Here is a 23,270-nt window from a genome sequence, read left to right on the forward strand (position 1 = left end):
CATGACAATCTTGGTAAGTTTCGTTGTTTTAAAAAAAAAATGCATAATATTGGTTCACTTAGAAATTGAGTTGAGTAAAATAGTGAATCTGTATTCTAAAACAATAAGAAGCCCTCAACTCCTTTCTCTGGTCAATCACACAAACTCAAAGTGCATTGATATGTGATTCCTTGATTTTTTCTGTATTTTTCGTTTTTCTTTTAACTAATTTAATCATTGTGGTATTGGACGCTACAGAAATAGCATGAAAATAGAGGAACCAGTGCAACCTCAATGGTGGAAAGTAATAAAATGGTCAGGTGATGTTGACCACCTTTGCTTATGATGAACTGCTCGCTCAAAGTAGTAAGGAATCAAATGTTTGTGCCACTAAGCATATAACCCAGAATTTTCCTCCTCTCAGGTTCTTGCCCAGTCAGGTTCGTAGGTTCCTCTCATAGGAAGGGCAGAAATGACGACCTCACCCCATCCGAGACAGTGTATTCGGGCAGGGAGTGAGGTCGTCATTTCCGACCCTCTATGAGAGGAACCTACGAACCTGACCGGGCAGGAACCTGAGAGGAGTTAGATTCCATAAGCCGATGGAATTAATTAGAAGTTCTTGAAGTCATGAATATCTCAACACTAATTTTAATAAGAAGGGTTGGTGCCAGGGTTTTAGCACAGGCTGTGGTGGATAAGCCTGATCAGTTCAAGTTACTGAACATCAATGCCAATTTCATTTCTGATGAAGTTATTCCCTGAAGTGCTTGGGCACTTGGATGAGAATTGAATGACCCTGAAGGGGAATAGGTTGCCAGATGAATCCAAAGAGGAAGGTGATGAAAATGAGGATATGAATTGGAATCAAAGCTTAAACATCTCGAAGTGAATCAAGAGGAGTTAGAGGCTACAGATTGTCAGGTATGGTTTCGTTCTTGGTTTCAAATGAGGAGGGAACCCTCTTTAAAATCTGACTATAGGAGGATGGGCATTTATGACATTTTACCCTCCCCTTCACATGAACAGTGTGATATGTGAGGACCATGATGTGCAATTTCATTTTTGGGCTGGTGTTGTTCAAATCTTTTTCTTTTTCTCAATAAAAAAAATGTCTTTAGCGTTCTTGGGGTTTCGCGGATGAAAGAGGGTTCAACTTATCTTTGAGACCCGTTGATTTTTTTAAAAAGTAAGGGGGTATTTGGAAAAATGTCTTAAATCATGTAAATGTCAAGCTTGGTATTGGATATGTGGAAATTAAGGCCCTTTGCTATCACAAGCTGGTAGGTCTGTATTGATAAAGTTAATTCTTAATTCTGCTGGGTTTTGGAGAGGTGGGTCTGAGATTAGGTTCTCTTCACCGAATAAAGCTTCGAACGGATGGACGATAACCTGATCTTGAAGGACGTGTGGATTTCCACTTTCAAAAAAGCAATAATATATCATATCATATCATATCATATCATATCATATCATACTTTTTATGGACTCAATAATAATACATGCCGATTCTTTATTCTGATCCTATAATTCTCCACTCGAGAGTAGCGCGTATAGAAATAAAAAGAACTAACATATTTTGTGTTTGATTTTTATACGAGAATGTGAAATTGACTTAGAATGCATAATGCATATCAAACACGGATTTAAGTCTTCTATAGCATGATGCCTATGTGTTGAACTGCATGTCCAAACACTGTGGGCCATCAAATGATGCGCTACACACCATGGAGCCTTACAGAGGAACCCAACGCTATCAAACACAGTATACAGTTGCGAAAATGAATTTTTTTTTTCCACCAGATTCACCGCGTTTTCAAGGAATTTCTACTTTCCCAGCATTAAAAATTAAAATTATACAAAAGTGGACTGAAATTGACTTGTATACTGTACCTGTCCAAGACTTTTATAAGAGTCTCTTGGTGGCTAGCAAGAGTTGTGATAAAGCTAAAACCATTTTTGAGGGATTGAGAGAGAGAAGAAGATCATTTTGCAGAAGCGTCTTCTCATCCCATTACTAATTTCTGATTTCCCCCGTTTCTGTTGGAGACGTTCTTAATGGTCTACCAGAGAATCGGAGAAGCCGCCGCTTACTCCTCGTCGTCCAATATCCCTGGATGGAATTACGATGTCTTCTTGAGTAGTTTCAGTGAAGATGATAAGGGCAACAAAATCATCATTGATGCGCTCTACAAAGCTTTGGTCCAAAATGGGATTTGCACTTTCAGAGACGATGACGACGACGACGACGAAGACAAGCGAAGAGAAAGAGAGAAACGAATTGAAGAATCGAGGATCGCCATAATCCTTTTCTCAATAAAATACGTTTCTTCGATTCGGTGTTTGGATGAACTGGTGAAGATAGTTGAATGCAGAAGCAGCAATGGTCTAACTGTTTTCCCTGTTTTCTGCGATGTCGATCCATCGCATGTGCGAAAACAGAACGGTAGTTTGGAGGAAGCGTTTGCCAGCTTCGAAGAAGAAGAGGAAAAAGACAAGGTCGAGAGGTGGAGGGCAGCTCTTACTAAAGTGGCTAATCTTTCTGGTTGGGATCTCCATGTTTCCCCTGGGTAATTCCTTCTTGGTGAACACCCCCCCCCCCCCCCTTCTCCCTTTTTTTTTTTTGTAGGTTTTAACAAAAACACACACCCACACTACTCCACAAACAACCCCAAGACTGCGAATTCTCTATGTGGAATTGGAGCTTACGTATTTGTAAGATATTGGGCCTAAAATTTTCCTCTAAATCTATCTGGTATCCTTAGTTCTCCAAACTGATTGTTAGGTATTCGCCAAAAGCTTCGAAGCTGATGGAATTAGGGCTGCAAGTTTGGCCCTGTTGCCTGTTGGCCCGAACCCGCTCTGGCCCGCCCTAAGCCCGAACAGGGTTTGGGCTAAAGATTTATGGCCCTAAGGACGGGTTAGGGCCAGAAATTCCTGGCCTTGAGTTAGGGTCGGGTCGGGTTAGGGTTGAGACCTCGGGCTCAACCCGACCCTGATTTTGGCCCTGATTTTGACCCTGAATTTTGACCCTGATTTTGACCTTGATTTTGGCCCTGATTTTGGCCCTGATCTTGACCCTGATTATATATAATGATAATATGATATTCTATTATATAGAAAATTATTAAAGTAACAATTAACAACTCTTTAAGGGTATGTTATTTATCAAAACATAACATGACATCAAGTCACCAACTACTGTTCTGTTTCTTTTTCTATTTTTTTGATTTTTTTTAAAAATAAAATATGATTCATAAATTTAACCTCTTAGGTTGTCTTTGGTATAGTTTAAATTTATGTTTATTTGACACGTAAATATAAATAGATGTGTTTGGTATGCTTTATGACTCATATTTCTCATTAAAATAAATCAATATAAGCATAAATTTATAATATGATTTATCACCATAAACTGTTAATATTTGTTTATGTGGGGTACCATTAATGAATATGAGCAGAATTGTTACTTAAGTAGGGGTAAATTTGTAAAATTAATGAAAATTTGAACAAAACCTCCCACCCTCTTTCAACATCTATTAGGGGTGTCAAAACCTAGCCCGAAACGACGAAACCGAGCCGAACCGACTGAAACCAATGTGAACATACCAAACCAATATGAGTTTATTGGATCATGTTTCAGATTGGGGTTTTGTGAAACTGAAACCAAACCGGACCATGTTGAAGCCAATAAGACATCAAACCGAACTTAAAAAACTGTATTGAAACAGATATAACCCGCTAAGAAACCAATACCAGCTTGAAATTCATTAAAAATCAATTTTTCTTAACGCTTTTAAATATATTTACAAGGCAACCTGAAACCAAACCAATACGAACTTGAAATCAAACCAAAATCGGTGCACCCTTGTTGGATCATGTTTTGAAATTATTCACTCTCACATTGAAATCGAACCGAAACCGGTCCAAACCGATCGATTAGCACCCCTAACATTTATCATATTAAATATATTATCATATAGTATCTTATATATATAATACATAATATATTCTTCACTTAAGTATACCAAACCTATTTTTCATTATATTATCTATTATGCCTAGTAGTAACCAAACGATTATTGTTTATAGCCCATAACCTATTATCATAAATTCATTGATATTCATAAATAGGTCATAAATATAAATATAAACTATGCCAAAGAGAGCCTTAGTACATTATATATACTATATAATCAAGGTTGGGAAGGATGAAGATGTAAAATCGTTAAACAAATAAAAGGCTGAGAGGTATCGGAGGTTTGAGGGGGACACAAGAAAAAATTTGACCTCTAAGTACAGATGCAAAGCAACACCACAATGCAAAAGAAAAACCAAATTAATTAATTCTCAGATGGAGACAATTATTCCAACATGATGTATAATATTTTGTGCAAAAAAAAAAAAAAGCCAAATAAAAGACAAGCAAATCTCCATGAAAAAAATTCTTTATTTATTAAAAAATAAAGTTATAATTGATGTGAATGAGTTCCTAACCCACTTGGTAGCTTGTGCTTCACAAAAGCCCATTCTTTCTAGGAGGTCTTCGGTTCAAACCTCTTGTTTCACACCTCCCTCCCCTCCCCTTGATATTCCATTTCCTTGGCTGCCAGCCTTGTAGCAGGAACATTCATTCCTGCTACTAGAGTAGCAACAAATTTTCGTTCCTTTAACCTATCCCATACTAAGTTGGCCCAATGTAGCGTCCATACACTAGAATGGACCCCACTAGGTGCATAACACTGATTACCTGTTTATAATCCTTATAGTTGATATATGAATTATTACTTGCAGGCAGGAGGCAGAATTTATCCAAAGACTTGTTGATGATGCTGTTTCAATTAAACGAAGTCGATCACCATTGAACATTGCTAGGTATCTCATTGGAATAGATTCCCGTGTTGCAAGGATGATGAATTCATATATATATCGTACTTCATGTGAAGTTCGTCTCATAGGGATTTGTGGTATTAGTGGATTAGGTAAAACAACCATTGCTAAGGCTGTATATAATGGAATTTATCATAGATTTGAAGGTTGCAGTTTTCTTGAAAATGTTAGAGAAGTTTCAAAACAACCCAATGGTCTAATTCATTTACAAGAACAACTCCTTTCTGATATCCTTATGAAGAAAAACTTGGAGATAAGCAGTGTTGCTAGAGGAATAAATGTCATCAAAAAGAGGCTGCAATGCAAAAGGGTTCTTATTGTCATTGATGATGTTGATCATTCAGAGCAATTAAATGCATTCGCTATCGAGCGTGATTCATTTGGTATGGGAAGTAAAATCATTGTCATATCAAGAGATGAACATTTTCTAAACGAGGCTCAAGTGTGTGATATTTATCATCCTGAGGAGTTGGACTCTCATGAATCTCTTCGGCTCTTTAGTTGGCATGCATTTAACAATAATTCTCCCCAAGATGAATACAAGGAGCTTTCAAAGGAGATAGTTGGTAATGTCAAAGGACTTCCCTTAGCTCTTGAGGTCATGGGTTCTTTAATGTTCAGCAAAAGAAGCTTATCTGAATGGGAGGAAACATTAGCCAAACTAAAAAGTACTCCTGTTGATCAAATTCCAAAACCACTTCGATTAAGTTTTAATGATTTGGATGACACAGAGAAGAATATTTACCTTGATATTGGTTGCTTCTTTATTGGAATGAACAAAAGCTATGTATCTAAAATACTAGATGGATGCAACTTGTTTGCAGTTATCGGAATCCGTGTTCTCATTCAAAGATCTCTTATTACAATTGACAAAGACGATAAGCTAAGGATGCATGATCTTCTTCGAGAGATGGCCAAGAAAATTGTTCATGAAGAATCTCCTGAAGAACCTGGAAGACGTACAAGATTATGGTCACAAGAGGATGTTTGTAATGTATTGACGAAACATGAGGTAAGAGTAAACAACTTTTTATTCTTCTTCTTCTTCGGCAAACAAGTTTTTCTGCTCGGCGAAGCAAAGGTGGTCTGAGTAATCAAGGGCCATAAATCCCTCTTATTATTTAAAGGGTCCTCCTAGGCGTCACTACAGAGAGTGAATCAGATTGCTTAGTTCGCAAGACACAAGTAAAGGTGATGTGCCATTAATGCAGCTTAGTTTAAATGATAATAATTATATGAAAATCCTCTGCAGTACCGGCAGGGCGGTGATGCACATCCGGTGGCACAGCAGAGGCCATGTGTGCCATGTGTGCCACCTGGCCTCTGCTGTGTTGTCGGATGTGCACCGCCGCCCCGCCGGACTGCAGAGGATCCTGGTCAGTAACAAGGGGGACTCTAAAGGTCAAAATTTCAGTAATGATAATATAAGCAGAGAATATAGATCTCAAATCCATCCTGCCTCTGCCCTGTGAGTTAGAATTTACTTCATAAATCCATCCTCATTTTAGAGGAAACTTCTCTCTCTCTCTCTCTCTCTCTCTCTCGCTTGTGTTCCTTCTGCTGCATTACTCTAGTGTGTGTTTGCATGTGTAGGTGGTGTATTTGCTTATTTGAGTCTACTGATCCAAATCTATTTGTTACTAGGGAACCGAATCTGTCGAAGGCATCACGTTAAACATTTCTCAATCTGAGGATGTGTGTTTTAATACTAAAGCATTTGTAGACATGCATAATCTAAGACTGCTTCAACTCAATTATGTACACCTAAGGGGAGCATATGAACATTTGCCTAAGAAATTAAGATGGCTTTGTTGGCATGGATTCCCTTTGAAATCTATACCTGCCAATTTTGACTTGGAGAAGCTTATTGTTCTTCACATGGAAAATAGCAGTGTTAAAGAGGTTTGGAAGGAAATCAAGGTAATGGATGAAATAGCATCTACAATTTTCTTTATTTAGATTGAATTTTATATGTATGGATTCTTATTTATTCTCATCCATCCCTTTTTTTGTTTTTTTTAAAATTGTGCAGCTGCTTAAAAGGTTGAAAATCCTGAACCTTAGTCATTCGAGCTACTTGACAAAAACCCCCAATTTCTCAGGAGTCCCCAATCTTGAGGAACTGATCCTTGAAGATTGTGAAAGTCTGGTTGAGGTTCACCACTCCATTGGGTATCTTGACAAGCTTATTGTCTTGAATTTGAATAACTGCAATAACCTTATGAAGCTTCCAGACAGCATTGGTATGTTGAGATCTCTTGAAGTATTCAATCTCCGTGGTTGCTCGAATCAGTTGCAATCTACTTCATGGTTTTCATTCCCTCAATGTTATTTCAGTTCACTTATTAGAACAAAGCGTACTTGTACTCTGCTTCCTGCTTCTTTCTCTGGTTTATGCTCTTTGAAATCAGTAAATCTCAATTACTGTAATCTGTCAGAAGATATCATTCCCAGTGATTTATGGAGCTTGCCATTGTTGAAAACCTTAAGATTGGACGGGAACAGATTGTGCACCCTGCCAGCCAGCATTAGACTTCTTTCTTGTCTTCAATCGCTTACATTGTCAAATTGTAAAGATCTCAAACTAATGACAGAGCTTCCGTCAAGCTTAAGGATTTTGGATCTAGGAGGTTGCTCAGCAATGGAAATATTACCACCCAACATCAGTGTTCTCTCTCGACTTATGTTTCTTAATTTTGAGGGATGTAAGAGGCTACAGTCATTTCCAAGCGGTTGCACATCTTCTCAAGGAGTAGACCTTAAGGGCATGAAGAGTTTAAAAAATTTAGTTATGAACTATGATCACTTCTGTAATAGATCTGATGAAATAAGTTGCCTTCCTAAACTTTGGAGCCTATATTTGTCAGGCTGCAATGAGAGGTCTCAAACACTGCCAAAGCTTTCATCAAGTTTATTTACCTTGTTTGTAGAAGGTAACACATCTACTTTGCTCGTCGATAGCGGGGAGATCCAGAGCATGGAAATTTCTCATTCTATACAAGACAGTTACATCGAAGGGTGCCACCATCTGGGGAACACTTTGAGGAAGAACAGCCTTTTCCAGGTTCTCTCTCTCTCTCTCTCTCTCTGTATATATATATTAAGCTTTCATTTTAAAACTAATTGGTTCAAAGTGGGGTGGCAATACTCCACCTTACGTGCAGGCCGAGATTTTGGGCTCTGTCTTCGAGGGTGGAGCAGGGCCAAACATACCCACTTTGATACCATATTAAGCTTCCATCTTAAAACTACTTGGTTCAAAGTGGGATGACCTCTTGTGGCTATTATACTTGATAGTCGGAGCACCCACAGCCGATATGGGATTATTACCTCAATACTCTCTCTCTTTTATAAATGTTTTTTTTTTTTTTTTTTTTTTGGTTGACTCTCTCTTTTATAAATGTTAAAACATATGAATTCTGTGGATCAGGATATACATAGGGAATTTCAATTGTGGGGTACTGGAAGTGAGATTCCGGAATGGATGAGCCATCAAAATATGGGGTCTTCAATATCCTTTGAGGTCTCTGACTGTTTGGGTTGCAAGATCCAAGGGTTGGATGTATCTGCTGTTTTTTCAGCTGAGGAAGGCCCTGGAAACTACTCTTGTCACCCTGTGATCTGGAATAAAACCAAAGATATTCAATGGGGGCCCATTGTTGGACTTCCGCAATCCACACTTCCACTTCGACCAGGTCAAGACATATTGTTGGTGCGCCATATTACAATGCGTGAGCTTCGGGCTTTCTCGATACATAAAGATGGATTTGGCGCACACTTTGGAGTGGGGGATCAAGTGGAGGTTTCAGTCGAAATTGAGGGTGGCCATGGAGGAAGTTTGCAAGTGAAGAAGTGTGGTGTCCTGCTGGTTCAGTGCCCAGATGAGGAGATGAACCTATTAGATGATCGATCATTGTTGGAATACTTGTCTGATTCAGAAGATGATGATCACGTTGTGGATGCCGGCGAAAAATCAGAATCAGAATTGATTCAAAAGATGATCTCATTTTTGGAAAACTTGCCTGATTCAGAAAAAGATCTCGTTGTGGATGGCGACAAAGAATCAGAATCAGACTTGATTCAAAAGATGATCTCGTTTTTGGAAACCTTACCTGATTCAGAAGAACATCTCGTTGTGGATGGCGAAGAATCAGAAGTGGCCCCAAATCACAATGCATGAGGACGTCGAAGGATGTAGGCATGTAGCAAAAGGATGAGGATTGGCCTACCTGGCTCTCGTGGATTTGAGCCCCACGATGAGGATGGATATTTTAAAGGGAAAATTATTTGTACGCCACCATCTACTAGGGCCCGATTGCATTATACCCCCAATTTTTCAAAAACTTACTTGAACATCCCCTTGTATTATACGATTTCTTACAAATAACCACTGTCCGTTAGTCAGTCACTATTTAAGTGATGATGTCATGAGTTAAAAAAATTTTAAATGCCTAAACTATCCTTTAAGGTTAGTGAAGTGACCCATTTACCCTTTGGCCAAAGTAAATGGTACCTTCCTTTTCATCGTTGAACAAGCCCTCCATTCTGCTACAGCTGCTGTGGCGATTTGCAGGCGTCGGAGAGGATGAAACAAGCCCTCAACCCTTGTGATCATATCGTTGGCCATTACAAAACCCCCACCCTTCCCACAAACCTTCGCTGAAACCCCTTGCTCCTGTCTGAAACCCTAACATGAAACCCTCCACCACAAGCACTACCGTCGTCCACCACTCTAGCTCACTCGCTTTAAATTTATGTGATAATATAACAATTGGATGTGATCACTTGGTGAACTTAGCAGAAACGTTAAGGACAAAATCCTTGACCTCCCCCATAAACTCAGAAATTTCTGGCAGTTAACGAAACAAATAGAAAGCATGAATTGTGTTTGGATACTCTAATGGCTTCACTTCTTTCCCAAATCTCTTGAGCCAATTGTAAAACTCTCTCTGCCTGTCCTACAATTGATCGAATCCTCCCATCACCACCATTGTCTCTGGATACTTCACTCCCCTAATATCCACCGCCCTCGGCCCCAACATATTCACCGCTTCATGGTCTTTGTTGTCTCCTTTTGGCAAGAAAGCCTTCCACAACCAACTCGTCTGTTTAGGCGTCACCAATATACCATTTGCCATTCGAGTCTCCAATGCCGTTCTCTCTTTGCCGCCAAAGAAGGGTTGTATCGAAATCTGTCCGATCACCCTCAGACGTTGTCCTCTCTTCTTCCCCATCGCCCACCACTCTAGCTCACTCGCAGGGAGTTGCAGCGGTAAACCTTGCCGGAAATTTCAGTCGTCTTCTTCGCCTTTGCCGGCAATGGATATGGTGCACTGCCAAGCTTCTTCTCCAACGGTGCTATTAGATTCGATTTGGGTTTTTTTTGGGTATTTTAGGGTTAAAACATTGAAAGGGTAAGTTGCTAATTTTAATTTCATAATTTTCAATTGAATAACTGATAAGGGTAAAATGGATTTTTTCATTCAACCACTAACAATAGACTAACACCGTCAGGTTTTATGGGGATTTAAGTAATTGTTTGAAAAATTAGGTGTATCAAGCAATTGAACCATAGTGCATGTTGTGTAAAATTGGGTGTATCAAGCAATTGAACCATTGTGCATGGGGTGTACAAGTAATCTCTCTCTCTCTCTCTCTCTCTCTCTCTCTCTCTCTCTCTCTCTCTACTGCATTGAAACCAATATAAACAAATAAGAAACCAATACACGCTAGAAATTCATTAAAAAAAAAAAAAACAAACATTTTTTTTCTTCCATACTTATGAATATATTTACATCCCACGCGGACCTCTGCAGGTGTGATCGTGTGCTCAAGTCTCAAGAACGCTCGCATTCCTGATGTAGTCCAACCCATTAACTAGGATTTCCAGTTTTATATGGTTACAGGAAAAACTAAATCTCAATTGCCTAGAGCTAACCTGAATGGATGATTTTTCTGATACTGATTTGGTTGATGAGCCCTTTCAATTGATGTAAATTCCCCCCCCCCCCCTAGTTATGTTGGAAATGAAAATTTTGTCGCCTATCTTTGTAGATTCAATAATTTGTTGATGAAATTGCTACTAAAATTCATTAGATGGTGTAAACAAAATATGATTCAATTTGATCATATCACTTTGAGTGGGTCAACTGACTTCTAGCCCAGCTTTGTGTCACCTGTGACCGTGACATTCACTCAACAAACCATCCTACCGTCTTTACCATAGTAAATTTGCGTATTAATTGTCTTATCGGACCATATAATTCAATAACACAACTCTTACCGTATTCTATAAGGTAGCTTAATTTTATACGCGACTCTTAAGAACAGTCGTATTAAGTATCATATTAAGTGTCGTATTAATTATCGTATCAATACATATTTATGTGTTTTTTAATTAATATATATACTCTTGTCAAAGATCTACCAAACCTCAATGTCCTAGCTTCCAACAAATTAAATTCATAAGTGTAAGAAGAATACTAGATATGATTCAATTTGATCATACCTTAGAAGAATACTAGATGTTGTAAACAAAATATGATTCAATTTGATCATACCTTAGAAGATCACTTTGAGTAGGTCAACTGACCTCTAGCCCAACTCTGTGTCACCTGTGCCCATGACATTCACTCAGCAAACAATCCTACCGTCCTTACCATAGTAAGTTCGCATATTAATAGACGTATCCGACCATATAATTCAATAACCCGACTCTTACCATATTCTATGAGGTAGCTTAATTTTGTACGCAACTCTTAAGAACAACCATATTAATTACCGTATTAAGTATCATATTAAATATCGTATTAATACATACTTATGTGTTTTTCAAGTAATATACATACTCTTGTCAAATATCTATTCAACCTCAATGTCCTCCTAGCTTCCAACAAATTAAATTCCGAAATGTAAGAAGTATACTAGATATACTGAAAAACAAGATCCGTAACATCACCACGTGTCCATTTATTGAACAAGTCTCGTAACAAATTTTTTCTACACAATCTTTAGATTATTTGGATCCTTATGAAGGACTTACCATTAAAAAAAAAGGGGTTGTTATTAAACCCCTAATCTTTGGTTTATATTGCAATGATGAGAATAGATCCTTTTCATTTGCTTTTTTTTGTTTTTTTTTGGTAATTACATGCACTGCATGTTGGGTATATATTTATTATTAAAATTATTTATTTTTTATTTACATAGATTGCATGAAGGGTATATATTTATCATTAAAACCCTGCCTAAGCAGAACTCAAACACACGCACATTCCGACTCATGCAACAACCCATGGTTTTAAAAGTCCATCAAACCCAAACCCATGATTAAACTATTCAAATTATCCCCAGGGAGTCAAAAAATTAAATCCTGACAGAAGAGGAAATTTTGCAAATACCAAGATCACTACCGCAGTATATCTCAATGAGGATACACACAATTGGAAAAGCCAGCATCAAATACAGGCATCACAACGAGCAATGGTTCAAAAATCACTTAGCCCGGCCATATACGAACCGAAGCTAGGCCAGATTGATTCTCTCAAGCAATGGAAGTATGCATGGGCATAACAAATAAACCAAGTGACAGAATTCATTGATTCAGCATCGAGACGGATTATCCTATACACATATGTCCAAAAGGGAAAAAGAACCTATCTCTAATCTAGGGGTGTCAACCGGTCGGGTTCGGTCGGTCTCGGTCGGGCCTAGACGGGCCTCACCAATTTTATAGGTTGCACCGTGTCCGACCGTTTAGGTGTTCGGGCTTGCATTGGGCGGACATGGTACTGTTTAATTTCGGTCGGTCGGTGTTCGGTCTTTAATTGGGACAGCCTTATTCAAGGTAAACGGGTCTTAAACGGGCCTCGGTCTGGCTAATGGCCTATTTAACTCTAAACGGGCACTAAACGGTGTGAAAAGTAATATCAGTCCCATTTCCCATGTCCACAAACTATAACGTCCCATGTCCCATGTCCTATTTAAAAAAAAAAAAGGTAACAAAATATAAAAGTAATGTAGGAAAGTCTCATGTCCCATTTCCTATGTCCCATGTCCACAAACTATAACGTCAAAAGTAACAAAATATAAAGTAATATCAATCCCATGTCCCATGTCTACAAAGCACAAACATAAGAATCAAAATGAAACATTAGCTTGTAACATCACATTTCACAAGCATTCTCGGATCTCGGTAACCCAAACAAAATGGTTGGCCTTTCGGAGTCCAACGATTGTTGCCTTTGTTCGATTAAGCAAAATAAGTAGAAGAGACCTACATGAAACAAAAGATATTTAGAATAAATAGAAGAACAATATATATAGCAGAAAATAGAGCAACAACGCTAGATCTTATCTATCTATTCATGTCATCTTAGCAAAACTAGAAAAATAGAGAAACTTAAGTCTCAAGTTTGAACCAATTGTGTGCAATGTTTAAAGAGATGAAAACTTACTTGAAGATTGAGCTAGAAGAACTAGAAGATTAAATGACATTTGAAGATCGAATGACAATACCTGTGGTCCCTGTGGAAAGATAGTACAAGTCAAAACGTGATTGTAATAAAAGACAAGGCAAATAAAAAATATAAGAAGAAAAATGACAATACCTGTAGAAAGTCATCTAATAGACTAAACGTTATTTACAACCTGTAGTAGAAGCAATTGAAGATCCTTGTGTAGGTATTGGTCCTACTGGAGCCTCATTAGTTACACCACTCTCATTCACGGACAACACATCTTTTAAAGCATCAGCCAAATCATTGGCATCATCACCCAGTTCAGCTTTAAAGAAAGAAAAAAAAAACAATAGTACATATAAGATAATAAGAATATGACCAAAAAAAGAGAGAACATAATATCAATTTAATAAAATGTACACAAATTTTTAAAAACTACCTCTAAAGTCTACTCCAAACATCCAATCTTGGAGGCAAATCAGTGCTTCAGCATTAGTTGGTAGTAGCTTACTTCTATATTTGTCAATAACTCTACCTCCAACACTAAAAGCAGATTCAGAAACAACTGTTGATACCGGAATAGCTAACACATCCCGTGCCATCCGAGAAAGATCACGATATTTAGTTCCTTGCGACTTCCAATAGGCCAATACATCATATTGCTTCGTCGTATCTTTGATCCTTGGCTCTTCCAAATACAAATACAATTCAGATTTATCTGATCTTGTTGTATTATTGCTACTCTCATATGCGTTTAGCTCCTATAAAATAAAAAAACCAATATAAAAAATGCAACATATTGAAATGAATATACAATAGAAATAAAAAACAAAATGATTTATACCTGCCAGTCTGATGCATTTCCAACCGTATCAGTCTCAATATCATCTGAGTGTAATGCCCCCTCTTCCATGGTCACATCCATGCTTCGGTACTCTTCAAAGAGTCGTTCTAAACTTGTTTTTACAAGTCTAAATTTCTCCTTTGATCTAGAGTCAAGATTATATATCTTATCAAAAGCCCATGAAACAAAGGATAACTTGTATCGAGGGTCAAATACAACTGCAATAGCTAAAATAATGCTATATGAGTCCCAATACTTGTCAAACTTCTTTTTCATTTCTTGTGCCATCTTCTTCATATGGTCATCTCCATGTACTGTCACTTCCAACAAAGACTTATGTATATTCCATACGTTATGAAAATACAAATTTGCTGTTGGGTACTTGGACCCAGATAACACCTCTGTGATGTCATTGAAAGGCTTCAAAAAATGCATTAATTGCTCCACCTTGGACCATTCCTCAGTACTTGGACACTCTCTATAATTTTTATCCACCAACTGAAGTTCATGAAATGCACTCTTATAGAATATAGCAGAATCAAGCATGTGATAAGTGGAGTTCCACCTCGTGGTAACATCTCCATGCAATCCTTTCTTATTTGGTAAACCCACCTGCTTGCAGCATTCTAGGAATTTCACTTTCCTTGCCTGAGATGCCTTCACATATGCTATGCTGGATCGAACCAATTGTACACAATTATCAATTACCTTCAAACCATCTTGTACAATTAGGTTTAATATATGGGCACAACATCGGTTATGAAAAAAATCACCATCACACATTAAAGCCTTCTTCAATACCAAATTTCTTTTCAAGTGATCAATAAAAGAGAGATTTGCAGAAGCATTATCTAGAGTAATAGAAAACAGTTTCTTCTCAATCCCCCAATATAATAACATCTCTGATGCAATTTGACTTATGTTAACTCCTGTGTGTGGTGGTGGCATGATGCAAAATTTTAGTAATTTCTTATGCAATATCCATTCTGTGTCAATGTAATGACAAGTGAGAGAAATATAAGAGTCAGTCGTGATGGAGGACCACAAATCAGTAGTCAATGACATCCTACCATTGAAGGAATTCAAAAATTCCTTAATCCTCTTACTCTCCCTATTGTGCCACCTCAAGATATCAGCCAATTGGGTATTCCTACTAATCGGGCTGAATTGTGGGTAAAGATAGGTAATCAAATCCCTAAACTCTTGATATTCAACAAACACCAAGGGTAGTTCTCTTCTAACAATAAGCATGGTAATCATATCTCGCACCATTTCTGCATCAATCTTCTTGCTTTTACATGTCAGATTCCCATCACCTCCATTTAATATCATTTGGGCAATATCTTTGTTTTTACGTTTGGTGCAATTCTTAAGGTGTCTCCTCCAACTGCCAGTGCCATTGATATCTGAGTCAGCCAAATATATATTCCCACAAGCCTTACATTTTGCCCTCTGTCTCCCATCAGGATTCTTTTCTTTAGGAATTTGAATAAACTCTTTCCAAACTATAGAAGTTCTTTTCCTCTTTCTCATTGTAATACCAGTTGAAGTAGCAGCTCTAGTACCACCTGTAGCACCAAAACAAATGATCAGTAGGCCCGGTACGGACACTTGCCTTACTAGAGGACGGACTAGAAACGTTTCCTTCATTTGGAGTCATTTGAACTTCTGGGATTCTTTGATTTGGCATTTCTAATTTATGCTAAATGACTAAGTGACTAACAATAAGCTGCAAATAATAAACAAGAATAATCTTCATCAAAATAAAGCTAAAATTCTTCAAAATATAGTCTCTAAAATATATACTTTATTAAACTTAAATAAACCTAAAGAAATATTTTTCAAGCATCTAATAACCAAATGCATGTAAGGTTGAAAGAGGCTTCATGATTGACTCCAAAGTTCAAACAATAATAATAAATATTACTAATAACAAATTTAAAAAAAAAAATCAAAAACCAAGAACAAATTCCTGAAATGGTGAATATTCTAGTCAATTAGGAATCTTTTGTGGAAGAGTTTTTTATTTCGGATAAGTAGGACTACTAGGTTAGTATGAAACAATAAATGCTCAATAGGAACTACAGAATGGGGTAAGATCCCAACTATAGAAATTCCCTTTAACCTCTTACTTAACCAACTCATCAACTAATGAATTGGTTGAATGCATCCTTCATACAAAAGATAAATCTTGGTTGGTGCATAATGCTATACAGCTTTCCGAATGAAGTATGTTTATCTCCAGGACCTCCTATCTCTACTTGAAGCCATCCAATCATCATTTTAAAATTTCCTTCTAAGATTAAATGTACCCATCCAAGTAGAAGGGCAGTCTCAGTACCCTGTACGACTGCTTTCAATTCTACTGTGACTGAATTACAATTAGCCAATAGAACCAGGAAAACCTATAAGTACTGACCCCTCAAGGTCTCCATATGCCCCCTACTCCAACTAACCCTGGATTGCAGATGGAGCTGCCATCAATATCGAGTTAATCACATTATGAGAGGGAGGATTCCACATATGATGGATCACAGATACAGGCAGTGTAGCATCTAGAACCATGTGGGAGAGAGTCAGAGAGATGAAGATAAAAACTAAAAAGTGAAAAAACTAGAATACTAGATGACAAAACGATCTAATAGAATAATAGATTTTTTATAAAAAATAATAGAGTCATGATTAGTTTATTACCTGTCCCGTTCTTTCTTCTTCTTCTGTCCCGTCTTTCTTCTTCTTCTTTTCTCCCTTTGCCGTGTGACTCTCTGAGATTCCAAGACTGAAATTTTGACTTTGCAAGACTGAATAGAAAAAAGGAAAAAAGAAGTGCAATTTTGCCGTGTGACTGTGTGAGACTCAAAGACTGAAATTTTGATTTTGTGAGATTGAATAGAAAAAAAAAAAAAAAGAGGTGGAATTTGGAAGGTTAGTTAGGGTTAATGGTTTTTTTTTTTGGTAAATAATTAGGGTTAATGGTTAGTCATTTAGGAGGGTTAGGTTACCTGGGTTGTTACTTGTTAGGGAGTTGGAAGTTGGAACGTGTTTACGTTTGGGAATTTTCTCTAGGGTTGGGGGTAGAATAGGTAATAATAATCGGGCTTAGGGGGTCGGGTTTAAAAGGGCCAAAGGGGGTCGGGCTCGGTCGGGCCTTTAAACGGGCGGGTCGGTCGGGCACCCGATGGTGTTACTTCCAGCACCGGGAACGACCGTTTATAAACGGGTCGGGCTGAAGCCCAACACGTTTATTAATCGGGTCGGGCCGGTTCGGTCTTTAAACGGTCGGGTGGGGTCGGGTCTGTCGGTGCGGGCCTGGCATTGACACCCCTACTCTAATCCCCAATTGAATCCAATCAAGAACCATGCTAGTTTGACATCAAGATGATATGGATCGTCATTTATCATGAAAGTCCATGAAACAAACCTACAAAGGATCCCAACTGGCCAGAAGGGTTTTTGAATGAATACGTTGAAGCTTAAACCAGATCAATGCATGAGCAAGCACAACAATACAAGAATTCATATGCAAGGCCAAACATTACAAGCAACCACCAAAGAACCAAACACAAAGAATTTGAAGGCTTACCTTGGGCGGCTTCCACGCATTACTACAAATATGCATGGGCGTATCTCTGAGGATACGGCCCTTGTACCACGGAGCCCTCGAGGACTCCTCGCAATCGCTGAGCACATCCTCATTAGGATCGATCTCGGGATGGCGAGCGAGATCATCTCTTTCCCGTATCACAATACTCAAACTCCTTCGCCTCTTAGGAGGAGGAGTATCATCAGGCAACATTGGCCTCTTCTCCCTCTCTTGGCCAGACATGGCAAAGAAGAACAAAGAAGAAATGAAAGAAAAATAGAGAAATCTAAGGAAACCTTGGGGCCTCTTGAAATTCCACTCGGATAGAAACAGAGAAGGAGAAGAGACGATCGATTCAAGTCCAAATATGCAAGATTTGGTTCACAAACGATTACTCACGGCCCCAAATGGTGCAAAATCCCCTCTGGAAGCCCTACAATCCGCAAAGAACAAAGAAAGAAATGAAAACGAAAAGAGATTTTTTGTATTCATAATAGCAAACCTCTTGCAGAATCGACATCGAACCAGGTCATCCTCAATGTCAACACACTGTTGAGCCAAGCACTTCGATGTCGACGCGGGCTCTCACTGTCGAATAAGCCATTTTCAATGTCGAACTATGCACTTTGCCACCAAATTTCAAGTTTGAACAAGTAGGTCCACCCCCATGGTGACTTGGCACCCCTAGCACGCCAACGCTCACCTTACACGTGGCCCACGCCAGTGATCAAGCAAGATCTCCAATCCACAATCACGCCAGTTCAATTGGCGATTACCAATTTGGGATCTCAGCCAGCATATCCCGCACGCCCTTGCATCGACAAAATTCCCAGTATGCCCTCACCATGGCTAGAGCTATACAACCACCTATGGCAATTACAAAACTACCCCTGCATCACGCCCTGTCAATGGCAGATTTATCCCTAGGAATGCCCGTAAAATTGGCGATCCTCTACAATCACATTACTCCTTGGAGCGCCCATACTATCGGCGATCCTCTACAATTTCACCTCGCCCTGTCAACGACAATATTTTCCAATACGCTCATACCATGGCAGATACTGCTTACAACCCCGACGGAAGCGCCCATACTATCAGCAATCTCATCACCCCAGCCAGTGCAGCCCGTACTATTGGCTGCCCGAGCATTACTACAAGTTCAACCGATGGAGCCACCTGCACAGGTACGCCTCTATCCCCCACACTCTGGTGTCCCTGAGCAAGGCACTAGCGAGTTTTCTCTCAATCCGACGAAGCGAAGTGTTCTGAAAAATCACTTCTTTGACCTACAGCTGTTGCATAGTCTCAGTCAAAGAGGGGTATTCTGTAGACACCTCATTTTGTCCTTTCCCCCAGGAGGTTTCCCGTAACGATGATGAGTACCCTCCAAAGCCTAGAACCGGTGTATCTGTGGATGTAGCGTCAGTGTGCACTACCCAAATCCGCTTATCGATCGTCTATTTTCCCTTGCCGGAGCCCCAACCAGAGTCTCCAAGCCCTCCAAGTTCCCCTGGAAAGGCTAGCCCTGACCCAGGCCCCTTGGAACCAACCTGGCCTAGCATAGACCCTGGCCCAAACAACCCAATTCATCCTTGTCGACACTCAAAGGCCCCGAGTCGACACCGAGCCCACCTACCATGACCATCGACATATCCCCTTTCACTGTGAAGTAGAGTATTTCTATTGTTTATTTCATTTTGACATTCAGACAATGACAATCGACAGCTGATCCATTTCCCTCGATGTCGAGTGTTGTTTATCGACAGCCACTCGAGGTTGACCTCATCCTACTTCGAGGTCGAATCAGGCATTTTCAATGTCGATACTGTGCAAATTCGAGAAACCAAAACTTGCCATGTTTGACTCCGATCTCGCTTCCTTTTGCGATCAAGCCTATTTTTGGCAATTAGGATCTCAATTTTGGCTCCCTTAGGCCCCAAGAAACGTTCCCTAAGGCAACTTAACACTTGCCTACCTCCCATTGGTCCTTACCTTGACTTTACACCCACTGTTGATGCAAAGACCCCTCATGTAGACAATCCGGATCAAGCTCAAGGTCCCTATATGAATTTGGGAGTGCACACACTCCTCTACATCTATATATATATATATACCTTCTCCCAAGTTGAGGAGGGTTACATGGACTTACCCTAGTCTTTACCTCACACAATTCTTTAATTCCAACTCCCTTATTCAAGAGTCTTGAGTCCTTAGTCTTTGGCCCTTCAATTGGCCTTAGCCTACTGCCTCCTTGTCTCCTTGAGTCCCAAAATCCATTCAAAACTTCAAGATTCAAAGCCTCAAGACATCCACCCGGTGATCTCAGCTTGACAACGAAGTGTTGCTTACAAAGAGACAAGAGAAGCCCCCACAAGCGGCGATACTTGCATTAGGTACAAGTGTCTTGAGTTACAAAAGGAAAACCTCTACACAATTGTTTTCATTTAACTAGGTAGGTCCTCCTTTGTTTCTTAATTTTACTTAATATTCGTTGTTTTCGCTTAACTTCCGTCTTGCATCTCCTAAATTAAGGACTCTTAAAGGAGTGTGATCCCATCTTTCTAAATGGTGATCACACCCATTTTTTCTTTTTTTATCTTTATCTTCTCTTGTGTTGTATCTTATCTCTTAGCATACACACACTTTTCCATGATCCCCAAGCCCCGTAGTATAAGACTCTCACATGCTAGTATTCATATCGTCATTTTTCACACGCCATGCTCGTATGCCTTCGTGTTTTATCTTTATTTCCATGCATCTAGCCACTATCTTTGTTTCAATACATCCATCTCTTACCATGCCTAGCTTAGTGTCAAATGTCAATCATGCTTAGGTTTATCTAGGATTTGAGTCTTTCATCACTATTTTTTACATTCCTGTATACTAACCATCGCCTTGCAACCGAACCTCCGAGTATGTCACTCTTGCTCATCTTTGCACATTAATTCTTTATGATTTTTGTATCTTACGTTCTTCCAAAAAGCATATTGTACCATTACCTATGCATAGTAATAGAAAGACCGGTAAGTCCGGGCGGACTGGAAAGCCTAATACCTTCCCTGGATCGTAACTTGATCCGTACCCAGATCAATGGATCGATTAGACTCCAACGGACATAACATGAGAGTCATTACATTTACACTTTGAGTCTTAGACCCTCCTCTAGGTGCCAACTCCTAAACATTCAATTCACCTCTCTCTTCTCCTCAAAGAGAAATGGGATGGAGGACGTGTGACGATCTCCCGCCATGTCATTGTCCTCACAACAATCAAATTCTCAATTGGACCTAAAACAAGAACTTCAAATCTGACCGATATTTAAAAGACTAGCACTATATTTGGAAAATGTTCCTAGTAAAGTGCCCCCTAGTTGTGATTCTTTAAGAGACAGAGGGGATATTTGGACAATTGACATTCGAAAATGATGTAAATTATCCCAATATTGGATTTGATTAGAGGTGGTTTAGGGGATCTAGATCTTCTACGGCCTAGTTGCTCGTAGCAGCCTATGCGATGTGACAAGGATGCGCACACAATGACTGCCTTACCTCCGCTCTGGCAAGACGCTGAGCAGTGGGGAAGGCAGTCATTGTGCACGTGACCCTGTCACATCGCACAGGCCGCTACGCCTACGGGCAGCTGGGCCGTTAGATCTGTATTGTGGTTCAGGTGCCTCGATTAAGAATTCCGTAGCCCATAATAAGTGATTAAAAGTCAAGAAACCCGAGAGTTTCTGGGTTGGTGCTTTGCAAACGACCTCGCTGCCGACCTTACCTAGCCAGCATACGCAACGCAACGACCCACAAAGTCTCCCGGAAAGAATTTCAGAAAGTCCTTTACCAAAAAACCAAAGAATTTCAGAAAGTCTTCATGGCCGTGTGACTATGGCTACTGTCCACCTCATGGCTCTGCCGTCTATGGGTGGATTCGATCTTTGTAATGTTGGCGAATCTTTCAAATGAATAAACGTCTTTTTACCAACAAAAAAAACAGAGTACTGGGGCCGATAATTTTCCGTATAAATACGACTAAGCGTCAAACCGTAACTCACAAAGAACTTGAGGTGAGGTAATCTCTTGGGTTCTAATCAGGATCTTAATAGTGCATCAATGGGAGGACAATTCAGCAGGACAGGAGTGCCTGCACTTCAGCTCGATTCCGACTTGCACAACACAACCGAGATGAGCTCAAATGAAGCAGAAGCATTCAGGCTCGACCACCCAACTTTGCAGTCTTCTGATTCTACCCTGCAAGTTGGCAGGAACCCTGTCATAAACACAATCGCCTCTGGGGTCGAGCTTCGAGCGCTCTCCTTCGACTCACTCGAAGAAGTTACTGGAAGCCCGGTTGTGATGAACCCGGAAGTCGTCCAATGCATCTTAGAGAAAGTTAAATGGAAAAATAAGAAACTCTTCCAACTTGTGAAGGATTACTTCGACAACAGTCTCAAAACCTTAAACTCCTTTACGGCCTTGAATGAATGCCTAAGGAAAGTCCGTGACAGCCAGAAGGTCCTTCATTTTGCATTGCAACAATTTGAAAAGGAGGAAATCATGTTGGTAGATGGCAAAAAGTATCTGGCGACAGTACTGGAGGAGGCACTGAAGAATTTCAAGGCTGCTGGGAACCCATTCACGGAGGACTTCTCCAAGGACTTCCTAACGGTTTACACCCATCAGGTGTTGATGTTAGAGAAGCTGCAAACTCGAAAGAACATATTTGATAAGAAGCTCGAATTTATGAAGACATGGAGGAAGGTTTCAAGCATTATATTTGCTGCAACTGTTGCTTCCACACTTATTTGCTCGGTGGTGGCATTTGCCGTGGCAGCGCCTCATGTTGTTGCTGCAGTGGCAGCTGCTACTTCAATCCCTGTAGGATCAGTCGGTACGTGGTTTAATTCACTTTGGAAGGGCTATGAGAATGCGCTGAAAGGACAGAAGGAATTGATTAGCTCAATGCACGCTGGCATTTATGTTGCAACCAAGGACTTGGAGGGTATTTGGGTTCCGGTTAACTGTTTGTCAATAGAGATCCAGACTCTAATGCAGAATGCTGATTTCACCCTTGGGGAAGGGGAGGAAGTGAAGATTATAGTGGAGGTGATAGAGAAGAAGTTGGAGGTTTTATTGAAAAAAATTGAAGATTTGACTGAACCAGCTGACAGATGCAGCCAGGATATTCGAAGGGCGAGGAAAGCTCTTCTGCAGAGGGTAAGCAAACATCCCAACAATTGAAGAAACCTCTTGGTATGCACTGCTGGAGTGCTGACTGGTGTTTGTTCTGTAACACTGTAATTTTCAGAAAAGATACTTTCACTTCTTAGTTTGGATTTGTTTGAAATAATGGGGCCTTTTTCTTTTTCCGTTTAGGTTGGAGGGGGCTTTGCATACAAAATTCTAGGTTTTCAATTAACTAGTGTCGATCTTATTTATGGTAACAGAATGTAATTCACAAGTAATAAATTTGTTGATGCGATACTTCAGAATGTGATGGTTCTCTCTACAAGGAACAA

General features: G+C 39.6%; 4 protein-coding genes across 4 annotated transcripts in view; 3 read left to right on the plus strand and 1 right to left on the minus strand.

Annotated features, from left to right (window-relative positions):
* Positions 1–1,996: 1,996 nt before the first annotated feature.
* Positions 1,997–9,049, plus strand: LOC122661854 (disease resistance protein RPV1-like). The gene is made up of 5 exons (XM_043857362.1): positions 1,997–2,549; positions 4,774–5,881; positions 6,514–6,789; positions 6,902–7,933; positions 8,300–9,049. Exons 1-5 carry the CDS (start codon positions 2,038–2,040, stop codon positions 9,047–9,049), a joined length of 3,678 nt encoding a protein of 1,225 aa, XP_043713297.1. The 5' UTR covers positions 1,997–2,037.
* Positions 9,050–12,912: 3,863 nt separating this feature from the next.
* On the minus strand, positions 12,913–17,998 carry LOC122661855 (zinc finger BED domain-containing protein RICESLEEPER 2-like). The gene is made up of 7 exons (XM_043857365.1): positions 17,756–17,998; positions 17,638–17,644; positions 14,173–15,740; positions 13,768–14,089; positions 13,519–13,653; positions 13,387–13,395; positions 12,913–12,986 (listed from the first exon to the last, which is right to left on the minus strand). The coding sequence occupies exons 1-7, from the start codon at positions 17,996–17,998 to the stop codon at positions 12,913–12,915; spliced, it is 2,358 nt and encodes a 785-aa protein (XP_043713300.1).
* The window catches only part of LOC122660767 (UPF0496 protein At4g34320-like), a 36,496-nt gene continuing 27,167 nt past the window's right edge, over positions 13,942–23,270 (plus strand). The window contains exons 1-2 of the mRNA XM_043856003.1: positions 13,942–13,952; positions 22,250–22,252. The gene's annotated coding sequence lies outside the window, so the exon portion shown is untranslated. The remainder of the gene's footprint in view (positions 13,953–22,249; positions 22,253–23,270) is intronic.
* Positions 21,865–23,040, plus strand: LOC122660766 (UPF0496 protein At4g34320-like). Its single transcript, XM_043856002.1, has one exon. The coding sequence runs from the start codon at positions 21,865–21,867 to the stop codon at positions 22,990–22,992; it is 1,128 nt and encodes a 375-aa protein (XP_043711937.1). The 3' UTR covers positions 22,993–23,040.

Source organism: Telopea speciosissima, chromosome 5, assembly GCF_018873765.1.
Source record: "Telopea speciosissima isolate NSW1024214 ecotype Mountain lineage chromosome 5, Tspe_v1, whole genome shotgun sequence".
Classification (NCBI taxonomy): Eukaryota; Viridiplantae; Streptophyta; class Magnoliopsida; order Proteales; family Proteaceae; genus Telopea; species Telopea speciosissima.

What these genes read in the sequence shown, in the direction of transcription:
- LOC122661854 (XM_043857362.1), top strand. Translation starts at nt 2,038, where the DNA reads ATGGTCTACCAGAGAATCGGAGAAGCCGCCGCTTACTCCTCGTCGTCC. An exon ending in GATCTCCATGTTTCCCCTGG is followed by an intron (nt 2,550 to 4,773) that starts GTAATTCCTTCT and finishes TATTACTTGCAG; the next exon opens with GCAGGAGGCAGAATTTATCC. An exon ending in GGAAGAACAGCCTTTTCCAG is followed by an intron (nt 7,934 to 8,299) that starts GTTCTCTCTCTC and finishes TCTGTGGATCAG; the next exon opens with GATATACATAGGGAATTTCA.
- LOC122661855 (XM_043857365.1), bottom strand. Translation starts at nt 17,998, where the DNA reads ATGTCTGGCCAAGAGAGGGAGAAGAGGCCAATGTTGCCTGATGATACT. An exon ending in GAAATGCATCAGACTGGCAG is followed by an intron (nt 14,090 to 14,172) that starts GTATAAATCATT and finishes TTTATTTTATAG; the next exon opens with GAGCTAAACGCATATGAGAG. An exon ending in GTTTGGAGTAGACTTTAGAG is followed by an intron (nt 13,654 to 13,767) that starts GTAGTTTTTAAA and finishes CTTTCTTTAAAG; the next exon opens with CTGAACTGGGTGATGATGCC.
- LOC122660766 (XM_043856002.1), top strand. Translation starts at nt 21,865, where the DNA reads ATGGGAGGACAATTCAGCAGGACAGGAGTGCCTGCACTTCAGCTCGAT.